This window comes from Anabrus simplex, chromosome 8 (assembly GCF_040414725.1).
Source record: "Anabrus simplex isolate iqAnaSimp1 chromosome 8, ASM4041472v1, whole genome shotgun sequence".
NCBI lineage: Eukaryota > Metazoa > Arthropoda > Insecta > Orthoptera > Tettigoniidae > Anabrus > Anabrus simplex.
In genome coordinates, this window is record NC_090272.1 from 77,418,767 (window position 1) to 77,443,151 (window position 24,385).

The 24,385-nt window shown below is 41.1% G+C and overlaps 1 protein-coding gene across 1 annotated transcript in view; it reads right to left on the bottom strand.

Annotated features, from left to right (window-relative positions):
- Positions 1 to 7,913, bottom strand: part of LOC136878801 (aspartate aminotransferase, cytoplasmic) — an 85,135-nt gene extending 77,222 nt beyond the window's left edge. Inside the window, exon 1 of the mRNA XM_067152286.2 lies at positions 7,694 to 7,913. Within this exon, the coding sequence (XP_067008387.2) occupies positions 7,694 to 7,883 (190 nt within the window). The 5' untranslated portion in view covers positions 7,884 to 7,913. The remainder of the gene's footprint in view (positions 1 to 7,693) is intronic.
- Positions 7,914 to 24,385: the final 16,472 nt, after the last annotated feature.

Sequence of the window (24,385 nt, forward strand, 5' to 3'; positions counted from 1 at the left end):
CTTAGCCAGCAAGTAGGGGAAAAAGTAGGAGAAGTGCATGACGTAGTTCGTACTGCAGGTCAGTGGCGCAAAGGTATAGCACATCTTTCAGGAGGGGTTAGATTGCGACACGATACGCGTGAACTTATGTGGGGTGACACTAGGGTGTTTCCGTCTTTATCCTCACACACACGACGTTCAACTCTAGTCGGTTAATGCTGCATTTACTATGGAAGAGATTTCAGCACAGCGTAGGCCATCGACGCCAAAAAGTTTCAAACCTTCTTGGTAAGAAGAGTATTTGATACTTCAAGAAAATAACACAGCAAAATGTGTAATATGTAATAAAATATGGAATCACATTTTAAGAAAACATTAGAAGAATATGAAGAGGTTGTAATGTCACTGTGAGAGTAGGTTTCACGATATTCGGGCGTTAGAAAAAGATCTGCAGGTGTTCGGTTTTTCCTTCTCAGTGGATGTGCAAACTGTTAGACCAGAACTGCAGCTAGAACTGATTGATTTACAGTGCAGTACTCAAATGAAAGATAGGTTTGCAAACACAAACAGTTTGAATTTTATGTTCGTTTTCCACGGGAGATATTTCATAGAGTGTACACATTTAATGCTCATATTGTAAGGATATTAGGATCAACTCATTTATGTGAACATATGTTTTCATTAATGAAGATTTGTAAACCAAGACACAGAAGTAGGCACACCGATGAAAACTTGAAATGTTTTGCGACTTGCCAATACGCAAACGATAGTACCAAACATTGGCACACTACTATCTAAACGAGCCCAAAGGTCCCGTGAAGGAGGAGTACATCACTGATATGTTTCAGTTCGTGTGTTTAATTTCTTGTCGAAGTCATAAATGCCATACAAATATTGAAATGTATGTTAATGAGAGTGCAAAGAATATGTACAGATCACATAAATTGTATTTTCTTTCGGTAGATGTACGTGCCCCAAAGCTTCAGTTAATCGTGAAAATGTATTTATTCAGGAAACATTGCACACTGCTGTATATTTCCTTTGTCAATGAATAATTTTCTTGTCCTGTTACACTTCGTAATTTGTGTCCTGTTCGTCTCATATGATTAATGCTACACACTATCAGAAAACACTATACACTCAGAGAAACATCAGCTGGCCTACGCGGATCTCAGCCAACAAAAACATAATACGAAATATCAGTAGGGCCAACTAGTGGATAATAAACCAGGAAAGTGGAAACAGGCAGGACCTACCGAGGGCATGGACATGGGTTAGATTGCAGATTCCGAAATAAATCGCCGTGATCCTTAAATTTGACAAATATTATTTACAAGTTAAATTTTACAAATACATTCCACGGCCATAGTATGCAACCCGCCTGTCCGCTGCTCTCTTGTCACGTGAGCAGTAACACCGGCTCCCTAGAACAACTACCAGATGACGTCTGCCCTAGTGCACCGTCACTGCATTGTCCTACGTAAGAGGCTTGCAGTGGTATCTCAAAGGCGCACTAGCCGCCAGCGTCTTGAAAAGGTGTAGCAATCCAACTGATGAGCCTACTGCTACACTGGGGCGAAACGCTGGTAATTTCAGACTGAAAATGCCTAAAGAGCTGAAATGTTTCTAACATTTTGCAATCGATGAAATTATATTATGGTTTCCTTCTAGGAACCTTATCTATATACATAAAATAAAAAGTTTTGTCTGTACATTACTCAGAATTAAAAAAAGGCTGGTATTTCTGTATCAGTCGTGTCCACAGTAACAAGGAAATGCACTTATTAATTTTCTGTAATTTCTGTCTGTCTGTCTGTATGTATGTACACGCATCAAGAGAAAACGGCTGAAGAGAATTTAATGAAAATCGGTATATAAGTCGGGGAATAAGTCGCTACAATCTAGACCATAAATAATTTTATTCATGCTGAGTGAAATGGTAGTTTAGGGGAAGGCCTAACATTTAATTCTCAAATATTTATGTTATTAGTGGTCTTAATGAAAATCTGGATGCAAAGTCGGGGAATAAGCCGCTATAATCTAGCCCATAAATAATTTTATTCACGCTGAATGAACTGGTAGTTTAGGGGAAGGCCTAAAGTTTAATTCTCTAATATTTACGTTATTAGTGGTCGTATCTTAACAAAAATCGGTTGGCAAAGTCGGAGAATAGGTCGCTATAATTTAGGCTATAAATAAATGTATTCACGCTGAGAAAAATGGTAGTTTTGCATAACATTTAATTCTCAAATATTCATGTTATTAGTGGCCCTATCTTCATGAAAATCGGTGTAGAAAGTCGAGGAATAAGTCGCTAAAATCTATACCGTAAGTAATTTTATTCACGCTGAGTGAAATGGTAGTTTAGAGGAAGGCATAACATTTAATTCTTAAATATTTGTTATTAGTGGTCCATCTTAATTAAAATCGGTATGCAAAGTCAGGGAATAAGTCGCTATAATCTAACCCGTAAATAATTTTATTCACGCTGAGTGAAATGGTAGTTTAAGGAAGGCCTAAAATTTAATTTAATTATCAAATATTTGTGTTATTAGTGGTCGTATCGATAAATACTACACAACTGAAGTTATATAGTATTAAATTTCCGATCATTTATGTATGATACATTGTAACCGTACCGGCTATGATCACAGAGATATTCATGAATTTGGATTTTTGTTACTAAGTCCATATCAACGCCGACTCACGAGGAAATGGCTAAACAGAATTTAATGAAAATCGGTATGTAAAGTCGGAGAATAAGGAACAACAGTCTACGCTATAATTTTATAAGACGCCCGAATATTACAGAGTCGAAAGAAAACTAAATATGAAGGCCTACAGTATGGAAAGCTCATAATTGATCAACAATAACATTACATTGGCCATTGTTTGTTGTGATGTGCTTTGTGTCTTTTGTTGCCACTAATCTCCGATAGATAGGATTACTGCTGCGTACTGAGTATTTTTTTAATTTGCCTTACGTCGCACCGACACAGATAGGTCTTATGGCGACGATAGGATAGGAAAGGGTTAGGAGTGTGAAGGAAGCGACCTTGGCCTTAATTAAGGTACAGCCCCAGCATTTGTCTGGTATGAAAACGGGGAACCATGGTATGCCATTTTCAGGCCTGCCGACAGTGGGGTTTGAATCCACTATTTCCCGGATGCAAGCTCACAGCTGCGCGCCCCTAACCACACGGCCAACTCGCCCGGTCGTACAGAGTATAACAGCTTGGCTGAATATTGGCGGGAAGTAGCTGGGGAGTTAGATAACCTTCCTTAGCATGCCATTCCTCTGGTTCATACATTTTCTGATATTACTGGTACGTAACACACTAGTTCATCATGACATTCGAGCTATTCAATCCCTACTCTGAGGTACTTGATTGGAATGAGCAGTGTGCATATTTAACGGAATAATGGTAGATGAGTGCTTACGGCTGTCTGCGGCTTGGTCATTCCAGCTCTGGAACTTTGGACTGTTAGATCGGCACCGTAGTACTGTTCGTTAAAAGTGAGAAAATGTGCGTTTTTCATTTGATCGAGTATTTTATATGATAGCATTGCTTTTAATTGCTACTTTCCTACTGACGTTTTTGTAATGACCTATGTTGACTTCAGTTAGGGAAACCACAAAGTCAGTCTTCTTGAGAATCCCGTAGCGAAGCACGGGTACATCAGCTAGTTAGTAATAAAGGAGGATAGCGTTCCATTTATTAAGATACACGATGGTGGTAGATCTGACGATATCCATTAATGCAATCCTAACTGAGCGGTTACAGAAATATTAGGACAGAATTGCTACGGTAGAAAATTCAAAGTAAGTAAATGTGAGCGTATAGGCTTGGCACATCTCTGTTGATCCGCAGTTTAGATATTACATTCAGAAATTTGATAATGCTCTCAGAAATAACAGCGCACTCATTATGTAAAATCTCTTATGCCACAATAATGTTATGACAAATGCTCATAGCTAAACAATTTTCTGCCTCTCAACAGGTGTGGGATACAAGGAGTTCCGGGTCAAAATAAAGCAAGCTTTAATAGTATTCCTACGAACCTATTCTATCAAAGATATACTTGATGAGATAGTCATGATAGTTCGCTGTATTAACTGATAAGCTCCTGGATACGTGTAAGAAATTGTAGCAGTACCGAGCTTGATAGCTGCAGTCGCTTAAGTGCGGCCAGTATCCAGTAATCGGGAGATAGTGGGTTCGAGCCCCACTGTCGGCAGCCCTGAATATGGTTTTCCGTGGTTTCCCATTTTCACACCAGGCAAATGCCGGGGCTGTACCTTAATTAAGGCTACGGCCGCTTTCTTCCAATTCCTAGGCCTCTCCCATCGTCGCTGTAAGACATATCTGTGTCGGTGCGACGTAAAGCAAAAATAAATAAATAAATAAATAATCATTCCAATATCATCATCATCATCATCATCATCATCTGTTTACCCTCCAGGGTCGGCTTTCCCCTCGGACACAGCGAGGGATCCCACCTCTACCGCCTCAAGGGCAGTGTCCTGGAGCTTCAGACTCTTGGTCGGGGATACAACTGGGGAGAATGACCAGTACCTCGCCTTGTGGAGGGATGGGAAGATTGGAAGGGATAGCCAAGGAAGAGGGAAGGAAGCGGCCGTGGCCTTAAGTTAGGTACCATCCCGGCATTCGCCTGGAGGAGAAGTGGGAAACCACGGAAAACCACTTCCAGGATGGCTGAGGTGGGAATTGAACCCACCTCTATTCAGTTGACCTCCCGAGGCTGAGTGGACCCCGTTCCAGCCCTCATACCAGTTTTCAAATTTTCGTGGCAGAGCCGGGAATCGAACCCAGGCCTCCGGGGATGGCAGCTAATCACGCTAACCACTACACCACAGAGGCGGTCTCCAATATCATACCAAAGTAAATGTTATTTTCCTATATCTGACTATATCCTTAGCACTATCAGGAATCAAGGCATCTTCTAAAATATTCACTAGGATATAAATCCTATAGAAGGCGGAAAGATGTTCGTAATAGTAAACTGACTCGCCAAATTGTACAGCTTATCCCGGCTGTTATACAGAAGATCTCGGTTGGCACACACCTACGAGTTTTTTTCTTAGAAAACACCTTCACTTTCAAGGCACTCGACACTTCGAAACAGACATGCATTGATGGATATCGTCAAATCTACCATCATTGTGTACATTAATAAAAATTAATTCTATCAGTTTTTATTATTGCCTTAAGTGGAACCAGGAGTTTGTTCTGAAATCGTCCAAAGTGGATCAAAAAATCTTGTTCGCAGCACTTGGCAAAATTCAACTCTTCTTCCTAGAATACTCACCACTTTCTGTTGGAAAGAGATATTCCCTAACCACAAATCTTGGTTCGATACGTTAAACAGTTTGGCCTTTGATTTAATTTTAGCGGTGTATATTCATGATCTATTTCTCCCTTAAAGCTTTATATTCAGGGAATTCACAAAGTGAAGTATCTGCAACAGTATACCATACTGTAATTTAATACTAGTACGCATTTTTGAAAATTCTACTGATTCTACAGCCGTTACAGCACAGGAATAGACTCGATTATGCACAATTATTTACACCTCTTAACATTGCACAATATGAATTACTCGTTAAATATTGCATATATAGTTTATTCTTCATTAATAACTAATTTGCCGTGCGGTTAGGGGCACGCACCTGTGAGCTTGCATCCGTGTCGGCAGCCCTGAAGATGGGTTTCCGTGGTTTCCCATTTTCTTCTTTCTTCTTCATGTGCCATGTCCTCGCAGAACGTTGGCAACCAGTAGCATGATCTGTTGTTTGTTCATAGCTGTTCTGAACAGAGTAAGCTTTCTCACCCCAAACCACTGGCTCAAGTTGCTGAGCCATGATGTCCTACTTCTGCCCGGACCACGTTTTCCATTAATTTTCCCTTGGAGTATTACTTGCAGAAGGTGGTATTTACAGTTCCGCATCATATGACCGAAGTATTCTAGCTTCCTTCTCTTGAGGTAAGGTAAGGGTTATTCTGCCCGAAGGCAGGTCCGAACCTCCGCAGAGGTGTTCCTGAGCCGGAGTTTACGTGCGGTAGGGTGGCCAGTTCCTTTCCGCTCCTCCATTCCCTTACCCCCCACCAACAGCGCGTGGTAACCCATCCAACTCCTGACCACGCCCAATGTTGCTTAACTTCGGAGATCTCACGGGATCCGGTGTTTCAACACGGCTACGGCCGTTGACTCCTTCTCTTGATGGTAGTGATAATTTCTGGTTCTTTGTTCATACAGTGCAAAACGTCTATATTGGTCATTTTAGAGCTGTCCAAGGTATCTTCAGCATCCTTTGGTACGTCCACATTTTTACACCAGGCAAATGCTGGGGCTGTACCTTAATTAAGGCCACGGCCGCTTTCTTCCCATTCCTAGGCCTTTCCCGTCCCATCGTCGCTATAAGACTTAGTGGCTATTTCTAGCCGAGTGCAGCCCTTGGAAGGCTGACCCTCCGATGAGGGTGGGCTGCAGCTGCCATGCGTAGGTAACTGCGTGTTATTGTGGTGGAAGATAGTAGGGGACAGCACAGCACAACACACCCCCGGCCATTGGAATTAACCAATGAAGGTTAAAATCCCCGACCCGGCCGGGAATCGAACCCGGTACACTCTGAACCGCTGACCATTCAGCCAACGAGTCGGACAAAGTAAACTTGTGTCCTCATTACGAGATGGTGCAGGCATACCCCCGATGGAGTTGAGCTGCATGTAGGCTACCATTTCAACCACATACCAGCCCTCCTGCCATTCTTAAATTTCTGGCAGTATCGGGAATCGAACCCGGGCCCCCAAGGACGGCAGCTAATAATGCTAACCGTTACGCTACGGAGACGGACTATATTTCAATAACGCGGTTGAAATAGTACTTCTTATCCTCTAAACACAATGTAAACAAACATAACGATGTGCGAATCACACATCCCTTACGACCACCACGAATTCCACCATTTTCCCGCCAATCGATAGTACCAGTAAGGTCTGAGATATTGTAGTCGGTCTTGGTACGCATGTATATTTTTCTAGTAATAATGTCATTAATAATTTGCCGCTAATTTTACTGTTGATTTGCGTAAAAACAATTATTATGTTCCATTTAGGACAAAAATTACAATGACATTTCATGGACACGATTCGTTCACGTAACCGCCCCTTTACAGTCGCCTATTACGACAGGCAGAGGGGATATCGCGGATGTTATTCTATCGCCCCCATCCAGAGGGGAATTACGGAGGGTTGGAATAAGACGCACATTTATGATCTTGATACTATTCAAATGCTTCTTTTTCTTCTTAGCCTTTTATCAGTTACTTGAGGACACAATATGTGGGTTAGGCCCAATTTTGCGGCTGAATACCTTACCTAAAGCCAACGCTATATGCAGGGATGTATTAATTCTGGTCGTTTCTGTGGTGGTTGGTTGTGTGATGTGTTGTGTGTATTAGGATGTACACAGAAACACAGTCCCCTATCTGGAGGAGTTTACCAGACGCGGCTAAGAATGTACCCAAGGCCCTCTCAGCTGATGGTAACTACTCTCAACCGAAGAGGGGCTTCTCTAATTTAAACAATTCAAATTCCTTTTAAGATAGGATCTGATTAAAGAACTGGCAATTAATCTTGAAAAGTTGGGTACACTGCTGTTATCAGTGGAGATAGTAAGAAGCATCACTTACCTCCCACTCCAAGATCCACTTTGTTGGGACTTGTGTCGTCCAAATATCCTTGTCTCACCTTGAACATGTCCATGGGAGGGGTTGATTCTGTCGCCGACAAGATGGAATCCATTTTGAGTGAAGAAAGACCTCGCAAGCTTCTGGCACAGCCCTTTTCTACGGCACTAACGAGTATTCTAGCGAATGCCATGGTCTTACTGAGATGATCTCTATCGATCTCTCTCTCTCTCTCTCTCGACTACTGTATGACGTACGAGTCTCAAGGTCTTGTGGTACATAGCGCCGTCTTCTTCGCGTGGACATCCACCAGAACTAGAATTAGTGTTGGGAACGGCTTAGGACATCACATTTTTCTTTCTTTTTTTTGTAAGTACCGCCGTCTAGAGATGGCAAACGAATATCGATATATCGGAAATGTCGATATTTTGAGATGGAAATATCGATGTATCGACATCGAAATTTTGAGATCCGATATATTGTCGATATCGATATTTTTGCCCAATATATCGATATTTCTGTCTAATTTAATACTTTTGGCTACGATTTGATTCTTTTTCAGACCCCTTCAATATGTTCATTCTACAGTTACAAAATTTGAATTTTCATTTTTCAGTTCACTTCGGTAAATACAGTGACAATATCACAACTCATTCATCGTGCAATTTACACGTTAGCTAGGCAAAACTTGAGTATTATAGCGACCTCTGTCCCAGCAGAGAGACTGTTTACAAAGGCCGGTAACACCATCACGGAAAAGAGAAACCTATTACATGGCAAACTGTTATCAAAGCTGCTTTTTCTAAATGGCTTATCTAAGAGGTATTGGCTATCGACCTAAGATCATCATCATGTTTATTTTCACGAACAAATGGAATTGCAGTGCTGAGGAAGAAGTTGGGAAGAAAATACTTTATTATTTTGTAGAGCTCTGATAATTATCAGATGTACTTCGTAGACAAATTATACGTTTGTAGTTTTTCGGTGTAAGTTATTAGCTCGTTACTAGACACCTTGCATATACTGTTTTTCTATGTATCATAAAATCTTTCGGCTGTAAATGTTTTTATAATGTGTCACTGTAGTGAAAAAGTCATGTTACTTGGTCATTGTTTTCTGATCTGTGTCAAGACTTATTAAACCTAATGAATCCTTTAATCATTGTGTTAAATGTAAAACTAGACTTTCAATAATGGATAATAGCACCAATATTAATTTTAAAACGGATATATCGGCGATATATCGATATTTTGAAGACCGATATTTTAATGACATCGATATTTTAAAACCGATGTATCGACAAACCGATATATCGATATATTGAAAAATTTTGCCAACACTACCGCTGTCTCGATCCTCCTATACTGCCTGCTCTATGGGAGGCTTTTTGCGAATAGGCTGCGACAAAATTTCTCCGCTAGATGGCAGACGCACAAAGTTCTCAATGCATTATTATGACGACAGCCTACAAAACACTATGCAGTATAGTCATATGTTCACTGAAGTTCGTAAATTACATTACTAATATTAAATATCGGTAAAATTAGCTGTGTGAAGTCGCAGTTGGCCTCTTTATGTCACAATTTAAAAATTTTCCTGGACGAAGGCTGGAGTGATACACCAGACGGTTAACATTATTTTTGTGTTCTTGCCAACCCACTATCAATTAATAGAGGTCTTGAGAACTTGGTTCGGTGACATTCTTTGACCTCGAACTGTAACAGAACACATTTTGAAAGGGAAGAAGTAGCAAGTCCTCGCATTACGCTCGTAAGTTTGAAGGTCTTTCTACAGTAGGGCACAGAAGCTACTACTACAAACTCTTGCAGATGCTTCATCAGAGCAACAAAACAAGGTTTTTGGGTATCGAAGTCCTCGTCTGTCCTGATGCATAATCAGTTCCATTTATTGGGTGTCGAAGCTCTGGGTACGAAGATGTTGCTGACGGAAATGCCGCACTCCATCCTCACATTATCATTTGGATATTTGAGGTTGTCCAAAATTTCTACACACGGAGGCCTTTTTTTTTGGCGATTGTCTCTCACAATTTTTATCGCAGGATATCCGCTATCCTCCAAGACCCTCACCAGGATTACTTGATTCAAGAACTGGAAAAAATCCAAAGAAAAGCAGCTCAATTTGTTCTGGGTAATTTCCGATAAAAGAGTAGCGTTACAAAAATGTTACAAAGTTTGGCCTGGGAAGACTTGGGAGAAAGGAGACGAGCTGCTCGACTGAGTGGTATGTTCCGAGCTGTCAGTGGAGAGATGGCGTGGGAGGACATCAGTAGACGAATAAGTTTGAGTCGTGTCTTTAAAAGTAGGAAAGATCACAAATGAAGATAAAGTTGGAATTCAAGAGGACAAATTGGGGCAAATATTCGTTTACAGGAAGGGGAGTTAGGGATTGGAATAAATTACCAAGGGAGATGTTCAATAAATTTCCAATTTCTTTGGAATCATTTAAGAAAAGGCTAGGAAGACAACAGATACGGAATCTGCCACCTGGGCGACTGTCCTAAATGCAGATCAGTAGTGACTGATTGACGACTGATTGAAAAGCATGTTTTAAGGGCCTAAAGCCAACCGATATGGAGATACTGACATTACACTACCCCGCTCTAGGAATCGGATGAAAAAATGACTTGCTGTAACCATGGCAATGCCAGCTTAAGGATTCTACAGCAGAATACAAGCCTGGTGTTCGAAGTAGGCACGTGCGTAAATGTAGACTAGGGCAAGGAGAGATTATTACACATATGACTGTCTGAAAGAAAGAAAAAAGAAAAAAAATACCCTTATGGGAGTTGGGGGGAGGGGGTGGGGGGTGGGGGTGGCGGCACATAAAACTAATCGAAAATTGTATTGAATTCATAGGTCTCACGGTCGCTGAGATGAACCAATGACACACCGCATGTCGTTTAAGTCGAAAAATTCTTGGGAAACTTTAAAGAAAAGACTAGTAAATAATTCATAAGGAATTTGCCAACTGAACGACAACCTAAATGCAGATAATTGATTGTTTGATCGATTGATTGATTGACTGATTGATTGAGAAGTATTAAAAGTTGGCAAATTGCTCGGAAATGGGATGTGTTGTCGGCGTTGAGTTAGTTGGACGTGTTGAGTAGATTGTGTTAAATACAAGCAGAAAGAAACAAGTCAATAACAAGCAGGAAACAATTAGAAACGATGTTTATTTAAGAACGTTACTTCTTGGTAACATAGGTCAGAAAACTCATTAGGTGTTTAATTTGTTAACTGCTCACTTTGAAAGAAAGGAAAAAAAGAAAAAATGTACTTCAGGTGGGTTGATGGTAAAGGTTTGTCACGTTCATGGAGCTCCTCTTTGTCTAAATACTCAGCATCTTGGAAGATTTTAAGTTCCCTACTCCATCCGACCCAATTATAATATCAATTATCTCATAAATTAACACTTTCAGTGCCAAATATCATCGTGAAATGATGCGACTGTTGCGTCATTATGCATTCATTCTGTAGATTTCCATATTGCACGTGGCTACTCTTATTTCATTGCTGGTAGTAATGATGATGGTTGTTGTTTTAGCGGTAACCACGACGATGTCATCCCCTCTTCCTTCATAATTTCAGAGATTTATTTTGTATGTAAATTTCACTCGTAGAATTGTGAATAATAATAATAATAATAATAATAATAATAATAATAATAACATTACTTTTATGGACTTCAACTATTTTTACGGTTCACGTGAACGTCTAGATGTCGAAGCTTGTCCTGCAAGAGTTCTTTTACATTTCGCTGTTGTCTACGGACACGAACCACTTCGAATACCACTGTATTCAGCCGGGATTGAACCGACCAAAACTTGACAACTTTCTGAGCAACTTTGAAGAACTAATCTGTTAAACCAAATATTTCATACGACAAATTAACATTCTCCAGCAGATCCACCGTATCATTGTCCGTCGTTATATCACACACACACACACACACACACACACAACCTCCTGTATTTACAGGCTGTCATAAAAACAAGATAAGACATATCAAATTTTATCTATACAGTTTTATTAATTGAGGTAGGTAAGGGTGTAATATGCCCGAAAGCAGGTCCGAACCTCCGGAGAAGTGTGCCTGAGCCGGAGTTTCCGTACGGTAGTGTGGCCAGTTCCTTTCCGTTCCTCCACCCCCCAATCAACAGCGCGTGGCAACCCATCCAAATCTTGACCACGCCCAGTGTTGCTTAACTTCGGAGATCTCACGGGATCCGGTGTTTCAACACGGCTATGGCCGTTGGCCTATTAATTGAAAATAACTCTAAATTGTAGGGAAGATATGGTAAACAGTAATTAGTGCGGTATTTCAGAGCTTAGGAGGTGGTGTCTCAGGATCTTGATGGAGCCTCGGAGGCCGAGAGTCACGATTTCGGGGATAAGCTTCATTGGAAGTTGGAAACGCTTCCAGGTAGCGACAAAATGACGAGGTACGGTACCAGGAGCTCCAACCATTATCCCTATTATTTCAGTTTCCTGAAGATGGTTTTTTGTTTTGTAATTTTTAGTTTGGTCCGCCTCTGTGGTGTAGTGGTTAGCGTGATTAGCTGCCACCCCCGGAGGCCCGGGTTCGATTCCCGGCTCTGCCACAAAATTTGAAAAGTGGTACGAGGGCTGGAACGGGGCCCACTCAGCCTCGGGAGGTCAACTGAGTAGAGGTGGGTTCGATTCCCACCTCAGCCATCCTGGAAGTGGTTTTCCGTGGTTTCCCACTTCTCCAGGCAAATGCCGGCATGCTACCTAACTTAAGGCCACGGCCACTTCCTTCCCTCTTCCTTGTCTGTCGCTTCCAATCTTCCCTTCCCCCACAAGACCCCTGTTCAGCAAGCAGGTGAGGCCGCCTGGGCGAGGCACTGGTCATTCTCCCCAGTTGTATCCCCCGATCCAGAGTCTGAAGCTCCAGGACACTGCCCTTGAGGCGGTTGAGGTGGGATCCCTCGTTGAGTCCGAGGGAAAAACTAACCCTGGAGGGTAAGCAGATTAAGAAAGAAAGTTTTTAGTTTGTATCTTTTAATCTTTTGTAGAATGACCTACATACATACATACATACATACATATCTTTATTGCCCACCCTAGTGTACACCATCGGCTTACAGGCAATAAAGACAGACAGGGCGAAACAAAGGAAAGCAAGCAATAATAGCAACTACATCTCTCTTAAAACTACTTAACTTCATTTACTACCTCTACATCTACTCAGTATCATCCCACACGTACGCGGATAGCCAGCACACATGCAGGACGATACCGCACTACTAACTACCCAAAGCCCAACCCCTGACTACCACCTAAAAAAATAATAAAAAAATTAATTAGACTGGCCGCTGCAACAGCCCTGGCATGGAACACACGCCCACCAACCCGTCTACAGCAGCCACCAGCCTTGCCACGTGAGACCTGGTATCGTATCTCACCGACCCTCGCTGACAAACACTGTGTTCCTTTCCTTATCATGTGTTACAAGCCACCCTGGCTGAAACCAGACCCAACAGGTGGCCTGCAACACACTTCCGCTATGTACGTCACACATACTCTTGTCCATTGACAGCACACTACCTTCCCAATCCTTTTCCTTTCCGTGCAGACATGCTCAAGTCTAACTTCTTTGGAGTGGGGTCAAGTCCCCACCCCTCCCTCTTCCCTTGATACGTCACCGTCACCTCTCACGCACTACTCCCGCTCTCTACATCTCACCTTATAAAGCTTAAGACTTAAACATCAGCTAACAACCATTTAACATCCCTCATCAACGCACCTAAAACAATTAACACTTTTTTTTTACACAGACAAACTTTTTTCATTCGAAGTCTATTAGTTCACTCAGTCTTCTCCACCTACCGCACCACACTTCACATATCAAACCGTCTCACCTTATTAAGCTTCAGACTTAAACATCAACTAACAATCATTTTACATCGCACTTAAAACAATTTGATTTTTTTTTACATTTCACTTACACACAAAAAAAACAGTTTCCATTCCAAATCCATTAGTTCACTCCGTCTTCTCAGTCTACAACACCTCAATTACATCAAACTGTTAGATCCCATTTCTTCCATCCTATTAAACTTAATACATAAACATCAAGAATCCCTCAATTTTACACCCCTCATCAAGGCATCTACACCATTTAATTTTTTTGACCTACTTTCATAATTTCCATACTGCCAACATTTTCTTCTTAACTACATTCCCACTTAATCTATCTCAATTCTATCACATATACCTTCTTTATACTCCCTCCTCACACAAATACACTTAAACAATCCATTTTTTTTCACTCCTCATTTACACACCAACAGACAGTACTCCATTCCAAGTCCATTAGTTCACTCAGTCAACTCGCTTTTTTTCGTTTTATTTATTATTATTATTATTATTATTATTATTATTATTATTTTTTTTTTTTTACTTCCACCTAAGCTTTACACTACCCTCAAACCTACTCAACCTCCCCTTTTCTCAACGCTTACCTAATTTTCTCAGGCTTTCCCTTTTCCCCAGGCGGATCACCTTTCCACAGGGCAAGGTGCTCTCCCCCTTTCCCCTAACACTACAGCCCCCTCTTCTGATATCATGATTACCATGATACCCTTCCCGCATTTGCTCAGGGCGGATATCCATTCCTCTGCGCAGAATGCCTTCCCCCTTTCTCCCTCAGCACGAACCACATTATCTGCACAACCCCTGTTACTCCCTCAATTTCTTTATAAATATAGCTCTGGCCACATTTAAGAATTTCGCTATATTCGTTCCTTTCTCCCACTCTCTACATAACCAAGATGTTATCTTATAGCTTTCCCCTACCATATGCAGCTCCTTCTTACTTAGTAGTTTGATCTTTATCTCCGCCAAAGGTCGGCATTGATTAAAAATATGCAGGTCCTCCCACTTCTCTCCACATAACACACATCTATCCCTATTCTCACTCCCTACCCATCCCCTATTCCTCGGAACACCTAATACCCACCAATACAAACCTCTCTTATCCCTTCTACCCTCAAACTTCGTTTACGGGTTTATTACTTCCACCAATTTATTTAATACTGATAAAGAGACTCTCTCTCTACATTCCCCTATTAAGCTCTGTCTTTCAATATCTAGTAGTCTTGCCTTTATCCTTTCCCATACCCATTTATTCCTACCATCCCCCCAGACCTCTCCATATACCCCCAATCCAATCTTTTGTAACCATTTTTTGCACTTATTCACCCAGTAACCTTCATTCGTCATGCCTTTCTGAAAATTAAACGTTTCTTGTACTAACGCCCCACCCTTCCCTTCCTCCAATCTAATCCAGAACTTGAACACCCTCTTAGCTATTTCAACCTCTTTTTGTAGAATGACCTCCTCTGGCTGACTGCTATGGTGTTTGAATCTGATAGTCGGATCAAAAATGAATCCCTGAGAATTGTTGTCTTTAAATGCTATGATGTCTATTCCCTGCGAATTGCCGTTTATGGCCAGTCCGTGTACCTCCTCATGTACATTGAATCCATTCTTTCTCAGTTCTTCGGCAATGAAAAATCTGATCTAGTGGTGCCGCGTGTTCCTTAGGAGCTCCTCGCGTCTGCAGAATCCCAGGACATGATCAAGAGTTTTTTTCTCTACGTGGCAATGCCGACAGAGGTTGTTATCCAGGGATCTGCCTGGCACCGAGCGAATTGTTTTTGTAGTTGCAATGGAGAGAACGTTCCATCATGTTGTAGCTTGAAGCCTGTCTCAGGACTTAAGTTGTGCTTTATGATTTATGAACTCGTAATCGTGTCGTAACTCGTGAACTCGTATCGTAATGAATGGGCACATAAGATTGTTCTCCACTCTGATTCAAATTAAACTTTTGCATAAGGGAATGAATGAACACTGCAGGTGATCACGCTTGATTAAACATGTATTTCCTTTAACTATACACATGAAAACATTAAAGGAGGTTAAAGATCTCGGGATATTATTAGACCGAGAACTCACCTTCACCGCACATAGTATACAAAAGGTATCGGTAGTTTTGAGTCGTACAGGTCACTAGGATTTGTGATGAGGAATGTCAAACTCTTTATTTATTTATTTATTTATTTATTTATTTATTCACGAAGCACAAGATACAGCTACACTGAGCAAATTTTACTTGCACTGTCAACAGACTAATTAACAAATGTAAACCTGTATACGCCTCTATATCTCTCTTATCAGGCCCAAAGTAGAATACACAAGCGTTGTATAGAATCCAGTAAACAAACTATATATTTCACAGATCGAAAAAAATCCAAAAGAGATATTTAAAATACTTACATTTCAAAAAAATTCGGCAGTTATTCACATACAACACACAACGGACGAAATAGAAAGCTTGGAACTGAGGGGACAAAAGGAAGACATGAAGTTTCTGTACAAAACTGTAAATTTTATCATTGACAACCCTGACTTTTTATGCCTCTTGTGCTTCTACCTGAAATGTAAATTTTCAGAATAAAGAAGTCAGATCAACCGCTCACAAAAAATCCCCCTTCTACGGGCTATGCATTGTCTACAGCAGTGCAGTTCAGAAAAATAACTTTTTAGATTTCTGTGTACTTCTAGAACTGTTTTTACAATAATTCACCATCTTCATGAAAACTCTCTAAATAACTTGTAATGCTGATTTAAACCACAAAATGTATTGTAAACACTTTACATTAAGCCCTAGAAGAAAGTAATAGTTTAGATATGAAATTACGATTTTTTTAAATTTTACTTTTTCTTGTAAATGTTAAATTAGATTATGTATGAAACATTGTTTCTTTCCCATTGTAAATATAATATTAGAATAGTTCAGATATTAGGCTATTAGACTATTTTAGGAACGAAATTTTTTATCTACTTGTTTCTTGTAAGGATTAGATATGAACTATTCTTTCTAATTGTAAATATATTACAATAGTTTAGACTGCTTTGAATCAATGAAAAATATACACATGTAAACAATTGCCACTGTAATTGGAATTAGGAATCCTGTAGTGCGCAATATGTACATAAATTAATAATGTTCACACCTCATTGATAAACTGCCGTTAGAGTAGTTCTATTGTAATTTGACCAGATTCTCTGCTTATTTACACCCAGTTACTCGGAATAACAACAGACAATCCGACAGCACTTTTATATTTCGTGCAATTCCGTGATAATAACCAGCGCATTAGCGAAATAACTAGACATATTCAATATTTGCTGAAAGAAATTCACAGGTAGGTGTTTCTTTCTGATTTGCTCACTTACCACCTCAACTATATAGTGAATAAATTATTTTTTGATATCGGGAAAAGTTGCTTGGAACATTGAGAATTTCTAATGATTTGTTCTTCTTTAGACAGTAATTTTCTTTATTTACAGACTTAAGTCTCTCGCCATCTCAACGGAATGGAAGTACCTGTTTTGCAACGCAGCAATACGTATATGGTGAGTTGCAAACTCATTATACTTTACTGCACCGTTTATGACTAGCCATGCTCATCTGTCCATCTTTCCAGGAACGACAAATGCTCTCGTCATATTATTTAGACATAACTTATTTACGCTCACTTCTCTAGAACCGGAATATATTTTGTGGTAATCAAACCATTCTCACAGCACTCGTGAACGAAATAGTCAGGTAGCAATAGTATTTGCAACTCAATACACCTGCTATTAACCACGGATAGTTCCTATACAATGAAAATGTCGCATTTTTCTACCAACGTTTTGCACAATATACAGTTATGATTGCGGTACTTAAGAGGACTTTCTTATTCGAATTAAAAAAGGCACGGATAAATAAAATAGGTCACTAAATCAATGCTTTCAGTTTTAGTAAATTCATTTAAATTTCAGTACCTTCATTATGTATTTTATGTAGTAAAGGGTCTTCTAATAGTTTTAGAACAAAGTTATTTACGATACTCATTCGCTCATCACAAAATTGATGATAACAATAAGTATCTCCTCTTCGCCTGGCTAACTACTCGCTTGCGGTATGAAAACATTCTGGAGGTGTTCCTTGTGGTACTATATGAGCAAACATATGAGTTGTGTGATTAATTCATCCATATAATACAAAAGGTAATCATAGGGGAAGTGCTAATGTAACTGTTAGGACTAAGTGTTTAGAACTTGTGAAAATATAAGGGGATAATCCTAATCATGATTACACGTTCATATTCACAGTGGCAGGGTAGAAATGTTCTGTTTCACGATCTTGTGTGGAATCTGTTGGTTAACATACGACAATAATAACTCTGACGCACATGAGAAGAGCCTGGAATTGGTTTTCAAACCGAGTGAAGGAAGCCAAAGTTATTGTCACACTAACCACGTGACACTCCAACTCCTACAGGACGTTCGACTGGGCAGCAGTCGTCTTGGTCGGCCAAAGTGCTCAATGTCGCAGGTTTGTGGTTGATTTCTCAGTTTACAAATGGAACTTTCTTGCATTCTGTTTCCGTTTTCACCAGGAATTTGTGCCATTCCCAATGAGCCTACTCGTAAGTTACATGAAATTTCAACCCAAGTTATTTTGTATTTATCGTAAGGCTAGAACACAATAGTTTTACAATTTACAATTCAGATCATTAAACCACTGAATTGATGCTGGGATGGTCTTTAGGAAATCTTCAACATCTCCATGGCAGAATTGTTTGAGGACATTAGTCTACCGATCCTAATCTTGCCACATTTCTTCTTCTTCTTCTTGTTTAGTTTTTGGACATCGTAGTCAACCGCTACGTCCAGTCACTGGTTTTGCGGGTTAGTTATATACTACTGGAGGGGCCAATTTAAAAAACTGACAGGTGAAAAACATAAAGGAAGGGATGCCTTTTTATTGGAACTATTTCACATTTGGAAGTGACTAAATTAGTTATTTCGATAGTTTGCTGTTATTTGGACTTTACACAGAACACTAGGACACAAGGTTCTAAGTCTTCTCGTCTGTGTGATCCGTCACGACGGCTTACTATGAGTTGGTTATTAATTCTGCAATGCGAACTGTCGGATGTTACACTAAACATGAAACATTTAAAGGAAGTTGGTAGCCTGAGTTTAGTAGTTTGGTGATCAACTCACGCCGTTGCTGTCCATATGTCTGGCATTGAAAGAAGGTGTAATTTATAGTACCAAGTGGCTTTTCACATGGACACATACTGTATTACTTTCGATAATATTGAGGCAAAAAAGATGTTCCGGCGTACATGCATGGTTTAAACGGATCCGTATAGTTGTTGAAATATGACGACGTGTTTATTTTCCGAAAGCGAACCACGGTTTATTAGGGATGTCGTTCAAAATATTAAATATTTCTTGTGTGACGATCGACGCCTTTTCTCTTTCCACTGGTCTTTGTTGAATTTTTGACAGTGTTCCCATTCTTACCACACTTAAACAGTGCACATGTCTCGTTCTGACACTGTTCAAGGCTAAACATTTTCTTCTTAAACGTTCCGAGTCAGGGAGTATCTTGCATACAGTCCGTATATACAGCTAGCCATGCATTCCTCTTACCATGATACTATGTGGACATTTCCTCTTTTTAATTTCTGGGCTGTTATGTTAGGGTCTATTCGAGATTTTAGTCTCCTATCCCAGTAATATCAGAAATATCACAGTGGATAGTCAGGGCAAAGTTGTTGTTTATTTTCGTGCATTCCGAAGAAAAGTTTGTTAACGGTGGAAGTTTGAGAGTACCCTAGACAGTATGTAGGCGGGCATGTGATGGGGCCAGCACCTGAGCTTGAACGTCATCTACATATGGACTGTTCAGCCAGATTAGAGGACCATATTCAACTGTTAGAACGTCTAAGAGTTGTAGCAGAGGCTCCCCATGTTGTACCTTACGGCTAATAGCAAGATTTAGTTTAGTTAGATTTAGTTTACCGGCAACATTAGTGAAATGCTTCTTTTGGAGCAATTCCTTCAGATAAAACAGTTACTGAAGCCGCATATTATGAATGTCTAGGAAGTATTTTGTCAAAACTCAAGTGAACTAGAATTCACTATTTTTACAGAAAATTTATGAACTTACGTTAACGTACCCACTTCATAACGTTTAATCTTGCATTCTATATGATTTAGTCACACTACTCTTGAACTGAAATCATTCTCTTTTACTTCCCAATCTGGAAGGGTTATCTTACTTGACAACAAGTATAGTAATTCCAGTAAATTTTAGTATGTCCGCGGAGTGCTTCCGTGGCCCAGACGGCAGCGCGCCGGCATCTCACCACTGGGTTCCGTGGTTCAAACCCAGGTAAGACCATGTGAGATTTTTGCGGGTCAAAGTGGAGGCGGGACAGATGTTTCTCCGGATACTCCAGCTTTCCTTGTCGTATATCATTCTAGCAACACACTCCAATATCATTTGACTTCATCCGTCAGTCATTAATCATTGCCCCAGAAGAATGCGACAGACTTCGGCAGCTGGCACAATTCCTATCCTCGCCGCTAGATGAGGGCTTCATTAATTCCATTCCTAACCCTGTCGAACGACTTTGGATTTTCATTGAGTGTGTGAGGGTGGGGGTGGGAGATATTTTGGTGAAATCAAAATTTCCTCAGGCAAACGCAGTTGATCATTCGACATGATTACTCCATTTGTTCAATGTCATCCTGATATACTAAACAAGAATAACATAATAATTCAGAAGCGCAATATCTACACAATACAACATATTTGCTTGTGATGAGTAGAATTTCGGGTCGAAACATTTAATTGAGCCGCCTCTGTGGTGTAGTGGTTAGCGTGATTAGCTGCCACCCCCGGAGGCCCGGGTTCGATTCCCGGCTCTGCCACGAAATTTTTGAAAAGTGGTACGAGGGCTGGAACGGGGTCCACTAAGCCTCGGGAGGTCAACTGAGTAGAGGTAGGTTCGATTCCCACCTCAGCCATCCTGGAAGTGGTTTTCTGTGGTTTCCCACTTCTCCTCCAGGCGAATGCCGGGATGGTACCTAACTTAAGACCACGGCCGCTTCCTTCCCTCTTCCTTGCCTATCCCATCCAATCTTCCCATCCCTCCCCAAGGCCCCTGTTCAGCATAGCAGGTGAGGCCGCCTGGGCGAGGTACTGGTCATACTCCCCAGTTGTATCCCCCGACCAAGAGTCTGAAGCTCCAGGACACTGCCCTTGAGGCGGTAGAGGTGGGATCCCTCGCTAAGTCCGAGGGAAAAACCGAACCTGGAGGGTAAACAGAGGATGATGATGATGATGATGAACATTTAATTGAACTATTTATAATTCTAGATTAGGGGTTTCCAAATGGAGGTCTGCGGGCCGCACGCGCAGCTCCTCAGCAAGTCTGTGCATTGCATGGGCAAGGCAAGTAACATGTAACATCTTCGGGTAGAGAAGCTTGAGGCTCTTCCCAGCCTTAATCATGTAGGGAGCAGCGTCAGTCACCAATGCGAGTACTTTGTTTACCTCCTCATCTGGAAAGGTTGGCCACAGCAAGCCTGAAAGAGGAATTCACAAAATGAAGGGTGTACCGTTAATGGGATTCTGACAGTACGACTGTAAGAGATATTTAACTATCAGAACTCTCAGAGTCTTCACTGAGCATACGTAGAATGCATTGAAATTATAGCCAGACTGTACTTATTCTTCTTTGGCAAAACGCTCGAAAAATAAATTAACAAAAATATACTTACGCAGAGCTGCTTGCACTGTTCGCACAATGCTACCATGGTTTGTCACATCTAGCTTCCTGCACAGAATTAGGTGGCCCTTCCCCGGTTCACTGGGACTGAGTTTTCCAACATTAACGTTGGCCATGTATCTTCCACAACTGTCTGTTGTCTCGTCGATAGATTACCAAATTGGGTGGCTCCCGATATCGTCCCTGATTGTGTGTAGAACCTGGTGAAGAAAGTATCTGAAAAAATATTCTTCGTGGGATGAAGGTATTGTCGAGAGATTACCTTCATTACGACAGAGCCGGATCCGTGTTAAAATTACTTCTAAATTGTTTAAACGAGAATGCGGAATACGGCAATCGTGCATGAATCCATACCTTTTCATACTCTGAAGAAACGTTCCCATGAAAAACCAGCAAATCCAATCGTCAATTTCCGTCTCGGAAATGTAAATTCTGAGGATCTAACGGGTCTACACTCCGAATTCTTAGCCTTAGGTACGCACATACGGCTTACTTGAAATTTCAACTGTCTGACCAGTAATATCTTTAAGAAGGGAGACGTGAAAATGTCAATAAGAACTTACCTCTTTTTCGCATATTTTGCAGAAAAGAATTTTCCCGTCAGTAGAAAATGAGTCAGGGGCTTCCTTTGTACATCGTCGGAGTAAAACACTCAGAGATTCCTTAACTTTAGGCATCGCGTACTTAGAAATCACAAGAACTCGATATGTACGTACAGATACGATTACGAACTGAGAGTAGAAAGCAGAAACTTCACTTGACCGGGTCGGATCTTCCACCACTTCATGAGAAAAGGCACCTAAACAATACTGGACCCCAAAATAGGCACACCACTAAAATACCTCACATTTCAAAGTGAAAGGATGCTTGGGGCTTCCAGAGCTTATCTGACGAGTCGCACTCTAATCCGGCAGAGGCCAATCAGGGTGTGTGAATGACCTCACTAAAGGTTAAAAACCTGCGGTTCTATTATTCGCACCAGATAGGCTTTTCAATAATTATTTCTGTTTTTAGAACCTTAAGGGTGGTCAGGGCCCGAATTCGGGGAGCAATTCGAAGAAAAACAAACTATTTAGACAAAAAACAACAAGAATATGCATTTATATGCTTCTATTCTGAAAACCGCGGCTTTATGCATTTATATGCTCGATAAATTTAAATTATGTTGGTCCCAGAGAGATCAAAATACCACCGAAAGGCTTCTTTCAATGTGTTACAGTATTCAGAAAAAAAAAAAAAAAAAAAAAAATGCCAATATGCTCGAATCCGAGCCCTACTTATTACTGTACCTTGTATCCACCGAATGACGGAAATTAGGTTCGCCTCTGCGGTGTAGTGGTCAGCGTGATTATCTGCCACCCCTGGAGGCCCGGGTTCGATTCCCGACCCATCCACGAAATTTGAAAAGTGGTACGACGGCTGGAACGGGGTCCACTTAGTCTCGGGAGGTCAACTGAGTACAAGGGGTTCAATTCCCACCTCAGCCATCCTCGAAGTGGCTTTCCGTGGTTTCCCACTTCTTCTCCAGGCAAATGTCGGGATGGTACCTAACTTACGGCCACGGCCGCTTCTTTCCCTCTTCCTTGTCTATCCCTTCCAATCTTCTCATCCCTCCCATAAGGGCCCTGTTCAGCATAGCAGGTGAAGCAGCCTGGGCGAGATATTGGTCCTCCTTCCCAGTTGTATTCTACCGATATAAAAGTTTCACGCTCTGGGACAGCCCTTCAGGCAGCAGAGGTGGGATCCCTCCTCGTTGAGTCCGAGAGAGAAACCAACCAAAAAAAAAAAAAAAAGAAAGAACGAATCTCGGAGTTTCCTTGACTGTTTTGTTCGACAATTATTAAATAAATTGCTCTTCATACAATTATTATGACAAGACTAAATCAACAAGTGTTATCTGTTGCTTCTAATGCCGCATCATAAAGCGGGTGAAGTGTGTGACACTGTAAATTAACTTACATGTGATCGTCGCCGTAAGACCTATCTGTGTCGGTGCGACGTAAAGCCCTTAGCAAAATAACATCTTACATGTGCACATGTACGACTCCACCTGCCATTATGTTTTCCAGCTTGCGAACATCCCCAGACTGACAGCTGTTTATAACAACGTACATTGCTGTGAGTGTGCGACACTGCCACAGGCTTCTCCTGAAAATGACCGTGACTCGAACCCTGGCCAATGGACAGGGGATTTATAAATTAGCTCGGTCCTGTAGCTGTGGTTTGAATTGCTCATAATTTCACGATATAAGCTACTGTGTTCTTATCTCACTACTGTATTCCTTTTTCTTATAGATGATGAGTTTATTCAACTCATCCCGCTGAAGTGTTGTCGCTGTCGTTATCGGAGACTACGATAAGGAAGTGCTGTGACGTATTCTTTAACTCTTGCCTCCCCCACTTGTGAAGAATAAATGCGAACATCAAGAAGTACTCACTTTCTCCACCGGAGCGCGCTACTGGCGTGCAGTATTCAGAATGAGCGGCACGCAGTTACCACAGCTTAGGCCTAGTGATGGGATAAATGAATACAAAATAATCGCTAAATCGATTATTTCATTTTATTCGATTATAATTATTCATTCGATAAGTTTTTCGGTTATTCGATTACTTTTCCATTCGATTACTTTTTTCGATTTTAAATTTGAATTTCCGTCCGCCTCTATGGTGTAGTGGTTAGCGTGATTAGTTGCCACCCCCGAGGCCCGGGTTCTATTCCCGGCTCTGCCACGAAATTTGAAAAGTGGTACGAGGGCTGGAACGGGGTCCACTCAGCCTCGGGAGGTCAACTAAGTAGAGGTGAGTTCGATTCCCACCTCAGCCATCCTGGAAGTGGTTTTCCGTGGTTTCCCACCTCTCCTCCAGGCAAATGCTGGGATGGTACCTAACTTAAGGCCACGGCCGCTTCCTTCCCTCTTCCTTGTCTATCCCTTCCAATCTTCCCACCCCCCACCAAGGCCCCTGTTCAGCACAGCAGGTGAGGCCGCGGCGAGGTAATGGTCATC